The sequence below is a fragment of the Metschnikowia bicuspidata genome (assembly GCF_001664035.1).
Source record: "Metschnikowia bicuspidata var. bicuspidata NRRL YB-4993 chromosome Unknown METBIscaffold_3, whole genome shotgun sequence".
Lineage (NCBI taxonomy): Eukaryota > Fungi > Ascomycota > Pichiomycetes > Serinales > Metschnikowiaceae > Metschnikowia > Metschnikowia bicuspidata.
In genome coordinates, this window is record NW_017387733.1 from 547,647 (window position 1) to 564,734 (window position 17,088).

Sequence of the window (17,088 nt, forward strand, 5' to 3'; positions counted from 1 at the left end):
AAAGTACTACAGTACTACAGTACTACAGTAAGTTAGTACTAAAGTACTACAGTACTACAGTACTACAGTAAGTTAGTACTAAAGTACTACAGTACTACAGTACTACAGTACTACAGTACTACAGAATACAGTATTAGAGTAATAGAGTAATACAGTAATACAGTATTAGAGTAATAGAGTAATACAGTAATACAGTATTACAGTAATGCAGCAATTTAGTAAGTCAGTACTACAGAATACATTAATACAGTACTACAGCAATACAGCACGCCACAAGCCACAGGCAGAGGCATGTACATACACAACGAGCCAACACACCAAACACCTACCAACCGTCACAAAACTCCAACAAAAACAAGAAACATCATGGCCATCCAAAAAAGCAGTGTGCCATGGGTCTTGGGGCAGGTCTTTTTTTTGCAATCGCGCAGCCGCCTACTGCATGGCCCGAGCCTCCAATAAAAAAGATCTCAAAAACCCTCGTCTCTTCTTGCCCTAGTCTTCACCCCGACAGTACGTATTCCGCGGCCACAACCCCCGCTTTTGTTCGTATCCAGCGGCTCCACAGACTGCCCGCTTTTTCTGCCCCACTCGAATATGGGCAAGCTTCTCTCCGGCTCGCTAGGCCTTGGTGCCGTGGGCATCGCCTCGTATTTCTGGGGCAAGCCGTCCACGCCAGAACCCGTAGAAATCGTTGCGGCCAGTAGTCACGCCACCGGCGGCGCAGTTGCAAGCCCCGGCGGCCCGGGCATTTCCGGGCCGTCGCCCGTGCAGCCCGACGCCTTCTACAAGTACGGGTTTCCGGGCCCCGTGCATGACCTCAACAAGCACGCCGAGTTTGTCACGTGCTACGACCGGGCCAAGCGGAACCCCTACTGGGTGCTCGAGCACATAACCAGGGACTCCATCAAGCGGACCGACGGCGTGGACCGCAAAAAGTCCGTTTTTCGCGAGGACGAGGCGGTGCCGTTGAAGTTCCGGGCCCGGCTCCGGGACTTCTTCCGTTCCGGCTACGACCGGGGCCACCAGGCGCCGGCGGCCAACGCCAAGTTTGACCAGCATGCCATGGACGAGACGTTTCTCTTGTCCAACATGTCGCCGCAGGTGGGCGACGGCTTCAACCGCGACTACTGGGCGCATTTCGAGGACTTTGCCCGCCGGCTCACGCAGAAATACGACGACGTGCGCATCATGACGGGCCCGCTCTACTTGCCCAAGTTGGGCGACGACGGCAAGTACCGCGTCACGTACGAGGTCATTGGCCTGCCGCCAAACGTGGCGGTGCCCACGCATTTCTTCAAGCTCTTGGTGGGCGAAAACGCCGGCTCTGCGGCCGTGGCCGTGGGAGCGTTTGTGTTGCCCAACGAGCCGATCGACAATGCCCAGCCGTTGACGCTGTTCCAGGTGCCGGTGGAGGCGTTGGAGCGCAGCACGGGGCTCGAGTTGTTGCACAAGGTGCCGTACTACAACAAGAAGGACTTGTGCCAGGAGACGCGGTGTGAGATCATAGTGCGTGAGTTTCCGAAACAGGTGAGCGGGCTCTTGCCCAGCGGGAAGTAGAGCGGGGCCTAGAGGGACGGCGATCCACGTGGCCGGATAGTGATGGATGCGAGTCAAGAGATGATGGAGTGATGGAGTGAGAGTCAAGAGATGATGGAGTGATGGAGTGAGAGTAAAGAGATGTTGGAGTGATGGATGAGAGTCAAGAGATGTCGGAGTGATGGTCGAGATGTTTGAAGCGATGTTGAAGATGTCTCGAGCGATGCTAGGCAGATTTCTGAAATGATGCCCTTACAGTACTCGGAGATGTTTCAAGACATCCTTGGCGAAAATGAGCAGATCTCAGATGAAATTGTACATCGAAAGGGGTCCAAATGTCTGCCATGCTCTTTGATGTCACATACTAAGCTCGTCTCAGCATCACGCATTCTCCAATAACCAGCTGTTCATATACCTTGCGGCCGCCAAAAATTCCAGTATATTCATAAAAAAGAAAATATCTCATATGATTACTCATCTTCCTAAAACACGTATTTCTACAGGAAATGAGAAGATGCATGGGTCGTAGCCGACCAAAGATAATCCTACGAATCAATTCTGCTAATACTGAGTCCACAAGTGCGTCTTTTTTTTGTCACCAAAAGCACAGCGGCCCCTCACTAATTGTGAAACAACAACAAATTGCGTGCTTCCAATTGAATGCTCACGTATATCACCACAGTAGAAAGTCGCCTTTTTATATCACTTGTACCATGAGCCAGAGACCACTGCTATGCGTGATCTTCGAGTCCCGATGCATTATTCACATGAATCAAACAGGCATGAACGTTGATCGCAAGTCATTGTATAATTAATGTCGTTCAAGCTTGGATTTCAAATGCTATTCACATATCTAGTCCATGTTTGCTGGCCATGTCATATTTTTCGTCTTGCAGATTGATCTGGCTAGACGAAACCTAACGTAAAATGAAAGCTTTCCGAAAGCTCACAAACACGTACCTATCGTAGAAACTCGGCTCGTCAACTCCTGCTAATCACTGTGAGTCTTCATGAACAACTTCACAAAAAAGTAACTTTCGCCGCAAAAAATTGCAGCACCACAATTTCGCATATGGTCTCCCACTACACTACTCAGTGTGGCCCTATGCAGCTTAACTAACGTTGATCGGACGGGAAACAGTGCTTCCTGCATGGTATGGCCGCAACCGAAATATTGCTTTGAAGGTAACACACATCATTAACAGCAAGTTGTTTTCTGTAAATTCAAAAAATTGAAAATCTTATACTCGACATTATTTGTTGACCTTAATTCCCCAAATTGAAGACAATAAAACGCCGCAGATTATTTTGGAAGGAAGAGCTTGAACTCAATGTCCTAGGATTCGATGACGTAATATCCAATACGTAAACAGATACGTGCCATGAGGACTGTCCAGGCCGTGACTAACGGAAGGGGACGGGCCGAGCTAAGACACTTGGTACGTAGCTGGGAGCTGCTTAAAAGGTTTTTATATATATCTATATATTATTTATATAGTTTTGTTCCTTGAATCACTTTAATTTACCAAAAAAAAAACAGAATCTAAGAAATCTTGATTGATTTGTTAGAGTGGCTCCTTCAGTTAGATGAAAAGGAAAAAAAAAAGAAACTAGGAAATCTTAATTGGTTTGTTTAAGTTGCTCACAGGGTTTATTTGCTTAGGGACCAGGACGCAAAGACTAATGTACGTCTCGCCGCCAGGTCAAATGAACTATGATCACAGGCCCTTAGGAGAACGTATCATATGGGACGATGACCCTTGGTTGATTTGTTCAAGTGGTTTCTATTGGTTCTGGGCAGACGTCGCTTAGAGGAGAGTCACATCCTCTTTGGGTAATTTGGTGGATTAGTGCTCACGCCCTCATCTGAGCCATTGCTGCCATCTATTATAGGTTGTCCTCTATAGTTATTCGTTAGTGGCTGGCTTTGACATCCCTCCAGTGACGCCCTAAAATATGATGTTTTCTTCAAAAGAAAAGGAAAAAGCACGGGAGGGGGCAGGCCGAGTTTCGACTCAAGATACATCTGGGAGATGGTTGAAGGCCTTTTATATACTATTGTATAGTTTTGTTGCTTTGATAATAATATTTTGTACACCCTCCGACAAGTCGATGATAGTGTCATTAGGAGAAACGAGCGCGGCCTATACTCTGGGAAGCATTTATAATTGCAATGTTGTTTCTTTGTAGAATTTAGCTCTTGCTTGTGTGTTCACCTTCTCGTTGCTATATTTTACTAGAGGCGTTTTATACTACCATGATTATTGGAGAAAAGGCTCAAACAAGAGCCCAATTTGTATACAGACATGTCCAACTTCTTAGGTATGGAGTTTTTTTGAACCCTTAGACTTGATAAGGCCATGCTAAAAGCTAAATAATTAGACAAAGAGGACGACCTCGCTCGCGAATCGAAAAAAGAGCCAAATTTCACGTTTTCATTACCGCGCGTTCTATGGGAATGGGTAAGATACATGGCGATTCCTAGATGTCTGTAGGTAGCTCAGGAAAGGTTGACAAATAATAAGTTACATGCAGTGATACATTCAACCATCTTGTGTTTAGAGGCAGGACAAACACGGAAAGGGATTGATTAACGTATTTTTTTCGGAAGTTAGACCTAGACAAGCCCGCTGCAAAGTGAGCATCCATGACTAGAGCATATCCGGTAAAAAAAACCTCAGATGATTCCTGACAAGATCCAAAAAAGTTGGTTCATTTCGGCAAGCTCCACCAACTTATTTCATAATTTTTGCGGGGGCGGGAACTGACAAACGTCTTACCCTTTGAAAGTGGCTCGCAGGAACAGGCAAAAACGTTGTGTGATTTATATCCCAAGGCTTTGAAACAGAGATGCCACAATTTCAAAAAGTCAAATGAACATCTCATTATCGCTCGAAGTGGACCAGTGTCTACTTTCAGAAATCAGCAGAGGAACCGCGTTTTTAGAACAAGGGCCAAGGTACTGGTTTAGCACTACATTATGAAACTGCATCTGATGTATAAAGTCAGCGAGAAGAGACTTTCGTGCTTGTGATACCTTGCTAGATATTCAGGTCTAAGCAAGCGCTGTCCCAAGCTTTGAGATTTTTTGGACCACTAGAGTTTTGGTATAAAAGAAGACATTATGGGTACCCAAATCCTCGTTGAGAGGACAGCCCAAAAATCCCGTATTTTGTACATCCACTAAAGTATTTGTGATCCGCCATGCAGGTGTCCCTCAATATTCTGCGCTGTTCTCTTGAAAAAATCTAGCGATCTCTGTTCAAAAAGGTGGACCAAAAGACGACATACAGTCTTGGGTTCGACCCCAAATTCCCAAACCAGGACTTTTTCCTTTGTTTCTTACGTGGGAAATAGCCGAAACAAGGGGCCCAAATCTCGGCCACAAGGGGTTAGGATTTTGGGAAATTGCTTATTTTGGGAGTGTGTAGTGTCTGGAACCCTGGACCCTAAATGGCCCGTCACCAGCACCAATATTATGGCCACTTTCACGGCGTGTAGTTATGTAAAATATATCGGAGTCAATGCTTAGAAATTTAGCAGAGTATCAGGGGTCACGCCCCGCCAATCCCAGAAAGGACGATTGCACATCTCGAATCCCAAGAGAGGCATGAGTGAAGCCGCACGAAATTAAACTCTATATCTGTTTCTAAGACCTCTCCTGCACATATGTATTTTGGGAACATGGGTCCTACATGGATCGGTACGGAACCCTCACTGTAGCTCGTATTTGCCCACTAGAAATTATGGTTTGTGGTGTGATAAGATGGGGACCACGGTTGCAAATCTGGAGGTGTGCATCTGTGACCGAGAACCCGGAAACGAATGTCAATGGTGATGCAGAGGGATTTCCGAATCCTCTTTAGTTCCACCGTGCCCGACTTTATTGATCCATGTAATTCTACGAAGATTTGTCTTGATGGATCTCATGGGCTTTTTTATGACATTGTCGCTGGCTCAAAGGACTGTATTACTGTACTCTGCCGCTAGATGAATTATGTTCTCGTATGGCTCGTGGAGCCCATTGATGTGCTATATTCTTATAGAGTATATGTAGGGAGTTCAATTTTGTAGGGCTGAACCTGGCGGGCATACACTTGCAGAGATTTTGTAAGGTTTGATTTCAGGAATGGAAGCGACTTTACTTCACGACAGGAAGTGTGTCTCGTGTGATACGAAACATGAGTAATTCGAACCAACGAAAACCAAGCATCGGCAGAACTTACGAGCACCAAAGTCGGCGAACCTACGAAAAATCGGGATGCCACAACCGGGCATCGAACGTTTGCCAGACTTTTTCAAATTAAAAAAATAAAGCTCCCCATAACACCTACAACATCCAAAGCACCCAAAACATCCAAACCATCCAAAACATCCAAGACATTCAAAACATTTAAAAACAAAGAAATGAAAAAGCACACCAAAAACCCAACCACCAGCTTCATCCCTCGGGTTTCCATTTCAGCCGGCTAGGATCACTAGCGTCCTGAGATGTATTAAGACTGCACCTGCGCCTCTCACCCGGCTCCAGGAACACAACATGTAGTCCGAGTCTCCAACACATTATTAACGCCGTGAAACAAGAAACAAAGCGCCGAGCCTGCAAAGCCAAACATAGAATATACCAGGAATAAGAGGCGTCGGCAAAACAGCCCACGGCAGGCGGTGGTCACGTGGCCCACTGAGCAATACAGGTGTCTTCATTGGCCCGCGCTAATACATGCCCTGTCCGCTCCAGGCATACAGAAGCATAGAGCAGCACAAAAAAGATAGGGAAACACGGAGAACACAGCAAAGTAGAAATCATAGCAAAATGAAAACCACAGAAAGATAGAAAACATAGCCAAATCGAATCCCCGAGACTCGACACCCACATGCCCCGGCCGTCCCCGGAACCCACCCACACAGCGAACCTGCACACAGACATCCTCGTCTCACGCCATCCCAGCTTAAAGCGCTCTGCTCAAAATCCTCCACGCGAAAATCCCACCACGCGAAAAAGCCACGCAAAACACACAGAAAAAAACCACTGCAAGAACATATCCCAACAAACGCAGGCGCCTGCATAGACATTGTTGAGAGTAGCAGCGCGCGGAAAACCCAAAAAACGCCTCGCGTCCCAGATTAAATACCAATCTCATTCCAGCGAGAAAAAAGAAGCACGAAAACAGAGAGCCCCATCCGCCCGGTTCTTTTCTTTTCTTTGCTTCTACATCCGTCCTTTTCCAAAGCCCGCCTGCACGGACCCACCGAAAGAAACCAGCCCTTTGTGACTATATTCCCAGATTAGCCGCCGCGTACCACCCCTGTTTCTCTGGTTCCAATATAGAACACCACGCTTCGTTCCCGCCGAGCCCAGAACACGCCCCTTTTGAGAACAAGCACCCCCTTGCACAGCCGCTGCAAAACCACGCCGATTTCCTTGCCGAAGTCGCCACAAACACACCGCGCATACCCCCCCTTTAGCCGCCCACAATGACCACCGCCCACCGCCCCTTCACGCTTGCCCACGGCTCCATAGAGCTCACGGTCTTGGTGCCCACGGCCGTGTTTTTCAAGTACTCGCAGTTGAAAGAGCTGTTCGACAAGGCCTTGCCGGTGCCCACCGAGGGCTTTGCCGCCGACGACGAGCCGGCCAGTCCTGCAGAGTTGTTTGCCAAGTTTGTCGGCTTTACCGCCAGCTTGGTCGACCCCGCCGCGGCCGGCCAGTTCGACGAGATCTTGCCCCGCTTGTTGCAGGAGTTCGAGCTGCGCTACGTGGCCGGCCTGGACATCCACACGTTCGCCGCTGCTTTGCTCGCAGACGACACTTACCCCACCACGCCCTTGAAAGCCAAGGAGGTCATCAAGTGCTACTTCGACGCGGTGATTGCGTCCAAGGCCACCATCCCCCGCGCGGACGCCGCGTTGGTGCAGCAGCTGGCCGCGCGCACGGCCAAGACCTTGGCCATTTTCGGTGGCCAGGGCAACTCCGACGACTACTTCGAGGAGTTGCGCGAGTTGAACCACACGTATCGCGGCTTGGTGACGGACTTGCTTGCACGCGTTGCCCACCGCTTGTCCGACTTGGTCAAGACCACGGAGAACGTGGACAAGATCTACACCCAGGGCTTCGACATCATGGCCTGGTTGAAGAGCCCCGACCAGACCCCTGACCAGGACTACTTGTTGTCCGTGCCCGTGTCGTGTCCCTTGATCTGTGTTATCCAGTTGTGCCACTACGCCGTCACGTGCAAGACCTTGGGCGTGTCGCCCGGCGAGTTCAGGGACGCGCTTGTCGGCGCCACCGGCCACTCCCAGGGCTTGGTCACCGCTGTTGCCATTGCCCTGGCTGACTCGTGGGACTCGTTCCACGAGAACGCCTTGAAGGCCGTCTCCTTGTTGTTCTTCATCGGCTCCCGCTGTTTGACCACCTACCCGCGCACCTCCTTGCCCCCCACCATGTTGCAAGACTCTTTGGAAAACGGCGAGGGCAGACCCTCCCCCATGTTGTCTGTGAGGGACTTGCCCCGCGAGGATGTTGACAAGTTCATTGCCATCACCAACAAGCACTTGCCTGCCGAGAAGCGCGTGGCCATCTCCTTGGTCAACGGCGCAAGAAACTTGGTTGTCTCTGGCCCTCCAGAGTCTCTTTACGGTTTGAACTTGACCCTCAGAAACAACAAGGCTCCGTCCGGCTTGGACCAGGCTAGAGTGCCACACTCCCAGAGAAAGTTGAAGTTTGCCAACAGATTCTTGCCTATCCTCGCGCCCTTCCACTCCCACTTGTTGGAACCTGCAACCGCAATGATCTTGGACGACATCGACAGAGAGAACTTGCAGTTCCGCGCCGCCGACATCAAGATTCCTGTCTACGACACCTACTCGGGCGAGAACTTCCAGAACTCCACTGCGGAAATCGCTGCCAGAGTCACTGAGTGCATCACCCAGTTGCCTGTCCACTGGGAGGACGTCACTCAATTCGAGTCCACCCACTTGTTGGACTTTGGTCCCGGAGGCGTTTCCGGCTTGGGTGTCTTGACCCACAGAAACAAGGAGGGTACCGGCTCGCGTGTCATTATTGCTGGCGCGCTCGACGTGGCTATTGACGACGAGTACGGCTTCAAGCAGGAGATTTTCAACACCAATGCCGACTCCATCAAGTGGGCACCTAACTGGTTGGAAGAGTTCAAGCCCAAGTTAGTCAAGACCAAGGCCGGCAAGGTCTTTGTTGACACCAAGTTCTCCAGATTGTTAGGCAGAGCCCCACTCATGGTCCCAGGTATGACTCCTACCACGGTCAACACTGAGATCGTCACCGCCGCCACCAACGCCGGCTACCATATCGAGTTGGCTGGAGGAGGCTACTTCAATGCCAAGGGCATGCAGGACGCCATTGACGAGATCACTCAGAACATCGTGCCCGGAAGCAGCATTGGTATCAATTTGATTTATGTCAACCCAAGAATGTTGCAATGGGGTATTCCTTTGATCAAGGAGTTGAGAGAGAAGGGCTATCCTGTGCAGTCCTTGACCATTGGTGCTGGCGTGCCTTCTATGGAGGTTGCTACCGAGTACATCGAGACCTTGGGTATGACCCACTTGGGCTTGAAGCCAGGTTCTGTCGAGGCTATCAGTGCTGTTATTGCAATTGCCAAGGCCCACCCCACTTTCCCTATTGTGTTGCAGTGGACTGGTGGCAGAGGTGGTGGTCACCACTCTTTCGAGGACTTCCACCAACCTATCTTCCAGATGTACTCCAAGATCAGAAAGTGCTCCAACATCGTCTTGGTTGCCGGCTCTGGATTCGGGTCTGACGAGGACACCTACCCATACTTGACTGGTTCATGGTCCACTGAAGCCAACTACCCACCAATGCCTTTTGACGGTGTGTTGTTTGGCTCGCGTGTGATGACTGCAAAGGAGGCGCACACCTCATTGGAGGCAAAGAAGCTCATTGCTTCGTGCCCAGGTGTCCCCGACAGCCAATGGGAGACCACCTACAAGAAGCCAGCTGGTGGTATCGTGACTGTGAGATCTGAGATGGGCGAGCCTATCCACAAGATCGCCACGAGAGGTGTCATGTTATGGAAGGAGTTGGATGAGACTATCTTCAACTTGCCAAAGAACAAGCTTGTGGATGCCTTGACCAAGAAGAAGGACTACATCATTAACAGATTAGACAAGGACTTCCAAAAGCCATGGTTTGCTCGCAACGCTGCAGGTGTCTGTGACTTGGAAGACATGACCTACCAGGAAGTTGCCAACAGATTGATTGAATTGATGTACGTGAAGAAGTCTGGCAAGTGGACCGATCTTTCTCTCAGAAACTTTTTTGCCAACTTCTTGAGAAGAGTTGAAGAAAGATTCACCGCCAAGGCTGACCAAGTTTCCTTGATCCAAAACAATTCCCAGTTAACCAAGGACCCACAACAATTTTCCGACAAATTGTTCGATGCTTTCCCAACCGCCAAGGAGCAATTGATTTCTGAGGAGGATTGTGACTTTTTCTTGATGTGCTGTGCTGCTCCAGGGCAGAAGCCTGCTCCTTTCGTTCCTGTCTTGGACGAGAGGTTTGAATTCTTCTTTAAGAAGGACTCTTTGTGGCAGTCCGAGAACTTGGAGACTGTCTTTGATGGAGATGTTCAGAGAACCTGTATTCTTCATGGTCCAGTTGCTGCTCAGTTCACTAACAAGATCGATGAGCCCATCAAGGAGATTTTGGATAACATTCACGATGGACACATCAAAAAGTTGATCAAGGACGAGTACAGCGGCGATGAGTCAAAGATCCCTGTCGTCGAGTTCTTCAGCGATGTGGCTCCAATTGAGAAGAAGGCTCTTGCTGGCGTTGTCGCGGAGCAGTCTTCCACCAAATCTGTCTACAAAGTCGGCTCCAAGCTCCCATCCAAGAAGGAATGGATTCAGACCTTGTGCGGTGACAAGTTGAACTGGTTGTACGCTTTGATCTCCACTAACAGAATCGTGCAAGGTAAGAAGCATGTGCCTAACCCAGTGCACGACATCTTGGGCCCTGCTCCAAACAGTGTTGTTGAGATTGTGAACAGCACCGATGCCTCGAAGATCTCGCTTGTTCTTTCCGAGAAGGTTCAAGGTGATCTTAAGCCAGTCGTTGAGATCAAGATCAATAGCAAGTCTCAGATTGAGATGAATTTGATCGAGCACAGAACTGCTGACGGCAAGCCTGTCTCCTTGCCATTCTTGTACGACTTCAAGCCAGAGGATGGGTTTGCCCCAATTGCTGAGGTTATGGAGGGCAGAAACGATAGAATCAAGGAGTTCTACTGGAAGTTGTGGTTTGGAAGTAATGTCCCAGTTGACTTCGACATTGATGTTGAACAGGTTATTCCAGGTGAGGAAGTCACTGTCTCCGGTAAGGATATCTCCGAGTTCACGCACGCCATTGGTAACACTTGTGAGGCTTTCATTGACAGACCAGGCAGAAAGACTTTGGCTCCAATGGATTTCGCCATTGTTGTCGGATGGAAGGCCATTATGAAGGCAATTTTCCCAAAGACCATTGATGGCGACTTGTTGAAGTTGGTACACTTGTCCAACGGCTACAGGATGATTCCTGGCGCTGCTCCATTGCAAAAGGATGATGTTCTTTCTACCAAGGCTGTGATCAACGCCGTCTTGAACCAGCCATCTGGTAAGAAGGTGGAAGTTGTCGGCACTATCTACAGAGAGGGTCAGGCAGTAATGGAGGTCACGTCCTCGTTCTTCTACAGGGGCCAATACCTCGATTACGAGAACACCTTCCAGAAGGTCACTGAGGACCCAGTGCAGATTGCATTCAAGTCCAGCAAAGACTTGGCCATCTTGAGATCTAAGGAATGGTTCCATTTGGACAAGGATGTCGATTTGATGGGCCAGACATTGACATTTAGATGTGAGTCTGTCTACAAGTTCAAGTCCGAGGAAGTGTACTCTTTCATCAAGACGACTGGTAAGGTTTTGTTGGAGTTGCCAACTAAGGAGATGGTTGAGATTGGCTCTGTTGACTATGAGGCGGGTGTTTCTCACGGAAACCCAGTGACTGATTATTTTGCTAGAAACGGTCAGACTATCGAGCAAGACGTTAAGTTTGAGAATGCCATTCCGCTCGCTTCTGGCGAGGAATTGAGATCCAAGGCTCCATCGACCAACGAGCCTTATGCGAAGGTTTCTGGTGACTACAATCCTATTCACGTTTCCAGAGTCTTTGCCGCTTATGCCAAGTTGCCAGGTACTATTACCCACGGTATGTACTCTTCTGGTTCCATCAGAGCTTTGGTTGAGGAGTGGGCTGCTAACAGCATTGCTTCCAGAGTTAGAGCTTTCAATGCCACTTTTGTTGGTATGGTTTTGCCTAACGACATCTTGCAAACCTCTTTGGTGCACATTGGCATGGTGAATGGTCGCAAGATCATTAAGGTTGAGACCAAGAACGTGGAAACCGACACCACTGTTTTAGTTGGTGAAGCTGAGATTGAGCAACCAGTTACCACCTACGTTTTCACTGGACAAGGTTCTCAAGAACAAGGTATGGGTATGGACTTGTACAACAACTCTGAAGTTGCTAAGGAAGTCTGGGACAGAGCTGACCGTCACTTTGTCAACAACTATGGTTTCTCCATTCTTGACATTGTGAAGAACAACCCTAACGAGTTGACAGTGCACTTTGGAGGTGCCAAGGGAAGAATGATTAGAGACAATTATATCTCTATGATGTTCGAGACCATTGGTGACGACGGCGAGATCAAGTCTGAGAAGATTTTCAAGGAGATTGATCACACGACAACCTCTCACACTTTTGTGTCTCCAACTGGTTTGTTGTCAGCCACTCAATTCACCCAACCAGCTTTGACTTTGATGGAGAAGGCATCTTATGAGGACATCAAATCTAAGGGATTGGTACCATCGGATGTCATGTTCGCTGGTCACTCGTTGGGTGAGTACTCTGCGTTGTCTTCGTTGGCCAATGTTATGCCAATCGAGTCCTTGGTGGATGTTGTTTTCTACAGAGGTATGACTATGCAAGTTGCTGTTCCAAGAGACGAGTTGGGAAGATCTAACTACGGTATGTGTGCCGTTAACCCTACTAGAGTCAGCCCCACTTTCAACGATGCTGCTATGAGATTCGTTGTCGATGAAGTTTCGGAGAAGACTGGATGGTTGTTGGAGATTGTCAATTATAACGTTGAGAACACTCAATATGTCACTGCTGGTGACTTGAGAGCTTTGGACACTTTGACCAACGTGTTGAATGTGATCAAATTGAACAAGATCGACATTGTCAAGCTTCAGGAGCAAATGTCTCTTGACAAAGTCAAGGAGCACTTGAAGGATATCATTGACGAGGTTTCTGCTCAATCCTTGGCCAAGGAACAGCCTATCGACTTGCAAAGAGGGTTTGCGGTCATTCCATTGAAGGGTATCTCGGTTCCTTTCCACTCTTCCTACTTGATGTCTGGTGTCAAGCCATTCAAGAGATTCTTGTGCAAGAAGATTCCAAAGTCTTCTGTCAAGCCAAAGGACTTGATCGACAAGTACATTCCTAACTTGACTGCGAAGCCATTCCAGATCACCAAGGAGTATTTCGAGGAAGTCTACGAGTTGACCAAGTCTGACAAGATCAAGTCGATCATTGACAACTGGGAGTCGTATGAGAAAGCTTAAGCGCTGCTGCTATGCTATGCTACAAAACGATTTAGTTGATCTACTGGAAAGATCGATAAGAACAGAAGGCATGATGCGAAGACAGAATATTATTGCGGAGGAGAATTTGACATTCGTTGCCTAGAAGTTCGGAAAGCACGTGGTACTGCTTTTCGTGGCTGAATTGGCGACGCCTCCATATTTGTATTTAGGTTATAGAACGAAACGGAATAATAATTATTGATAAGAGCGAGGTGTGTATTCTAATCTATATCTCCGAAGTAAGAGGGCTGGAGATGTTCACCGGGGTGAACTTCTTGGGCATTGACACTCGTGGGAACCTTGACTTCAATCTCTGGGTGACCAAATCCATGTCTAAATGTCTCGTCAAACTGAGACGAGGAATGCAACCGATGTAGTGATCATCATCAAGATGGACATCTAAAGGATCCTGTGTGTGACAACCAGGCGAGAGAGATAGTCTTATGGAGTGCTTCTGGCCGCCTGGGCTCGAGGAGTCGCCGGATTCGTAGATCTCAAAGGTGATCTGAGACAAGTAATCCAACTCAGGCAAGGCATTTCTAGCGATTTTCATTGGGAGTTGGGCTCCGTAGATGATATTCAAGAGCGTGTAGATGTGAGATTCCTTTGTGAAGTAGTTCACCACGGCGGCCTTGTCGTGCTTTTTCATGTCTTGGATATCCGAAAGAATTTGTTTCGCCAAAGGCAAAGAAGTCAACAAGCCAATATCGAGCTTTTCCTCGTCCTTAATACCGTATTCTTGAGGACAGATAAAGTCGAAAAGCACTTTTGAGAGCCTATATAACTCTCTGAGCCGGGCATAGGTAGGGTCATCAAATTCGTTCTCGGGAGCCTTTTTTGATGAAGAGCTTTCTTTCGATGACGACTCATCCTTTGACGAAGAGGTAGAGCCTGTCAAAACCCAACCCAATGAGCCGGCCAAGGCATTTATGTTCGTAAAGTTTGTGGCACTTGACGAATTGGAGGAGGAGGAAGTAGTCGGGACCGTTTCACTAGGGATTTTGAAACCGTTCATGGCCAATATATTGATTGGGTACTCGCTGACCAACCCGGACGAATTGACGGTTCCATCACAGTTATCAGCCAAGCGCTTGAGAAGTTTCTTATCGGACGGGTCATAGGAGAAGATCTTGCGCAAAAAGTCCTTGTTGTGCAAGGCGTCGTACTTCATAGTGTCGTACAACTCGGAGATTTTGGAAGGATGAGTTTTCTCCACGGTGGTGAACTCCTGGAAGAGCTTATCCCAGCGTTCCTTGAACAAGTACGGGTCTTCCCCACAGCACCAGGTGCTTTGGAACTCATTGACGTCATACTTTTCGAAATTGAACGCCATGATCTCTTTGTGGAACACCATCAACTCGCAGACCCGCTTGATGACAACGAACGGCTGGGGCATCTTAGGTGGCCATGTGAACTGCGGCGGGGCCTCGGCGCCTTGTCTCAACAAGGGCTTCAACTTCTTCTTGACCTTGTCCATGAGATCTTTCGCGGCGTTGGAGTCGTCCAACAAGTCTTTGCGGATGATCAAGAAGTCGTCAGGCAAGGATTCCAAGCCCAACATGGAGCAGGTGGCCAAGTGCGCACTGGCGATGACTCTTCGTTCGGAGGAGGTGTAGACCTTGACGTCGTTCAAGGCCTTGCGGTTCAAGAGCTTGATGTTCTGCCCCATCTGCTCGCCCACGTCGGAGGCCTGGTGCTTGGCCGAGTGCGTGGGCTCGCCGCCCCACTTCAAGATGAACTGGACCTTGTCCACGACGTCCGGGTTGTCTGGGTTCAAGGAAGGCTTGATCTGGATCTTGGTGCCCGGAAAGCTCATTTTCTTCTCCAAAGCGCCGCGCAACTGGCGGAGCTTGTTCAAGTCCTCGAGCTGCTTGGCCTCGGCGATCTTGACGGTCTCCAAGACCACCTGCAAGTCGGGCTCTGCGCGGATGATGACCTCCTCCTTGTGGCCCTTCAAGAGCGAGATGAACAAGGGCGAGCGGAAGGAGTATTTGAACTTCTGCTTCGGGGTCCTGTCCGCGTGGCGGATCACCGAGACCGCGCCCTTGAAGACCCACTTCTGCTCCTTGACCTCGAACTGCGACTGGTGGATCTGCGCGGTACGCGGGATTTTGTTCTTGATGACGTCGCGGCGCTTCTTGGCCTCCACGAACATGGTGCGCAAGATGGACGCGCACGCGTCGTAGTACTCGTTGTTGTCCTTGACGAACGAGAAGCCGTTGACGTCGATCACGTAGCTCTGGCCGTTGACGCGCAAGAGGTCGAAGCCGCAGATGGTCTGGCGGAACACGCGGCTGACGTTCTTGGCCATGCGCTTCTCGTCCGCAGACAACTCCGTGACGAAGCGCATCTCCTTGCCGTGCGTGTTGCGGCGCACAATGCCGTCCACCACCGGCGACTTGCGCGTCTCCGCGTGGCAGAAGCCCGCCCCCACCGTGTACGCCTTGACGTCCTCGAGGTTGTCCGTGTCCATGAACTTCTCGTACACGAACAGGCCCTCGGTGCGCGGCCCGTTCAAGTCCGCGTCGAACTCGGACGACTTGTTGCCGATCTTGCGGAAGAGCCGCCGCCCGCCGCCGCCCGTGGCCCGCGGGTAGTAGATGTACACGTTGTGGTCCTCGCCGTCCACGGGCTTCTCCACGTAGGGCTTGGCCATCACCTGGCCGTCCACGTAGAGCGTGTCGTCGTCGAGCATGCGCCAGTCCGGCTCGTGCTGGCTGGTGAGCCGGTCGATGTGCAGCGCCGGCACGCCCACGGCCACCAACGTGGCGCGGAGCGCCTTGTCGACGCGTGGCCCGCCGTCCCGCGAGATCTCCAAGCGCTGGGGCGTGGGCACCTGCGCGTGGTTGAGGATGCTGAGCACGAGCCGCCGGTCCCACAAGGCCTTCTGCAACACCAAGTCGTTGAGCAAGAACGGCTGGCGGTAGTTGGCGTAGGCAATGGCCTTGTCCAAGGGGAAGCCCGTGGAGAAGAAGCTGATGAGGAAGTCGCACGTGGGCCAGTTCTCGATGGCCTCGTCGAGGATCACCTTGTCGCCGAAAATGACCGTCTCGAACTCGCCGTTTTCGATCAAGCGGCTCAAGATGCGCCGGCACGGCTTGGACATGGCCTTGGCGTCCATGGCGCACACGCCGATTTTGCCGATGCGCTGCTTGTCGCCGGCGCCGCCGCAGCCCGTGCCGGACGCGGATTTTTTCAGCGTGTTCGACAGCCCCAGCACCAGCCGCTGGAGCCGCGCCAAGCCCGCGTCCCACAGGCCCACCAGGTCGGCGCGGGCGCCCGGCTTGGCGTCTCCCGGCGCGAGCTGGTTGATTTTCTGCACGTTGTCCACCGTGAGCAGCAGCAGCTCGGAGATCGCGGAGAGCGAGCTGCGCCGCGGGCTGCTGCCGGCAAGGTGGCTGGCCACGCCGCCCTTGGCCTCCTCGGCGCTTGTTTTGGGCGCAAACGCCTCGAGCATGGGGGCCAACGAGGCCATGGCTTTCTGTGTCTCCGCAGTGTCGCCGGACGCGGCGCGCTGCGGCCCGTGCGGCGCCGGAATCGGCGTTGCCGGCGCAGGTTTGTCCATGGCGGCCGTTTTCTGGGTGGTTTTGGGGTGGTTTTGCGGTGTTTTGCTGCCACTGGATACTGGCTTGCCGCTGTTATCTGGGGAGAATGGTGCGATCTGGGGAGTAGTGCGACGGGGCACGTGGCGCGGGGCACGTGGCGCCACTGTGCAGGACGTGGCCAGGCCCCGGCGCTGCTGAGCCGGTGTTTGAGGGGGTTTTCGGGGGTGTGGGGCGACAGGGCGGTGGGAGAAGTCTTGATTGTTTTGGTTTGGTTTGGTTTGGTTTGGTTTGGTTTGGTTTGGTTTGGTTTGGTTTGGTTTGG

At 50.6% G+C, this 17,088-nt stretch overlaps 4 protein-coding genes across 4 annotated transcripts; 2 read left to right on the top strand and 2 right to left on the bottom strand.

The window, feature by feature from the left end:
• The first annotated feature begins 484 nt into the window (after window positions 1-484).
• Window positions 485-2,013, top strand: METBIDRAFT_31658 (ribonuclease). The gene has a single exon (XM_018855891.1). It carries the CDS (start codon window positions 598-600, stop codon window positions 1,558-1,560), a length of 963 nt encoding a protein of 320 aa, XP_018711546.1. The 5' UTR covers window positions 485-597; the 3' UTR covers window positions 1,561-2,013.
• A 911-nt stretch (window positions 2,014-2,924) lies between these two features.
• METBIDRAFT_31659 (uncharacterized protein) lies at window positions 2,925-3,649 on the bottom strand. The gene has a single exon (XM_018855892.1). It carries the CDS (start codon window positions 3,563-3,565, stop codon window positions 3,359-3,361), a length of 207 nt encoding a protein of 68 aa, XP_018711547.1. The 5' UTR covers window positions 3,566-3,649; the 3' UTR covers window positions 2,925-3,358.
• A 3,365-nt stretch (window positions 3,650-7,014) lies between these two features.
• Window positions 7,015-13,200, top strand: FAS1 (tetrafunctional fatty acid synthase subunit; the record flags this gene model as incomplete). Its single annotated transcript, XM_018854038.1, has 1 exon — window positions 7,015-13,200. One exon carries the CDS (start codon window positions 7,015-7,017, stop codon window positions 13,198-13,200), a length of 6,186 nt encoding a protein of 2,061 aa, XP_018711548.1.
• Window positions 13,201-13,447: 247 nt separating this feature from the next.
• Window positions 13,448-16,786, bottom strand: AFL1 (inositol polyphosphate kinase; the record flags this gene model as incomplete). Its single annotated transcript, XM_018858828.1, has 2 exons — window positions 13,448-16,369; window positions 16,544-16,786. 2 exons carry the CDS (start codon window positions 16,784-16,786, stop codon window positions 13,448-13,450), a joined length of 3,165 nt encoding a protein of 1,054 aa, XP_018711549.1.
• Between the last annotated feature and the right edge of the window lie 302 nt (window positions 16,787-17,088).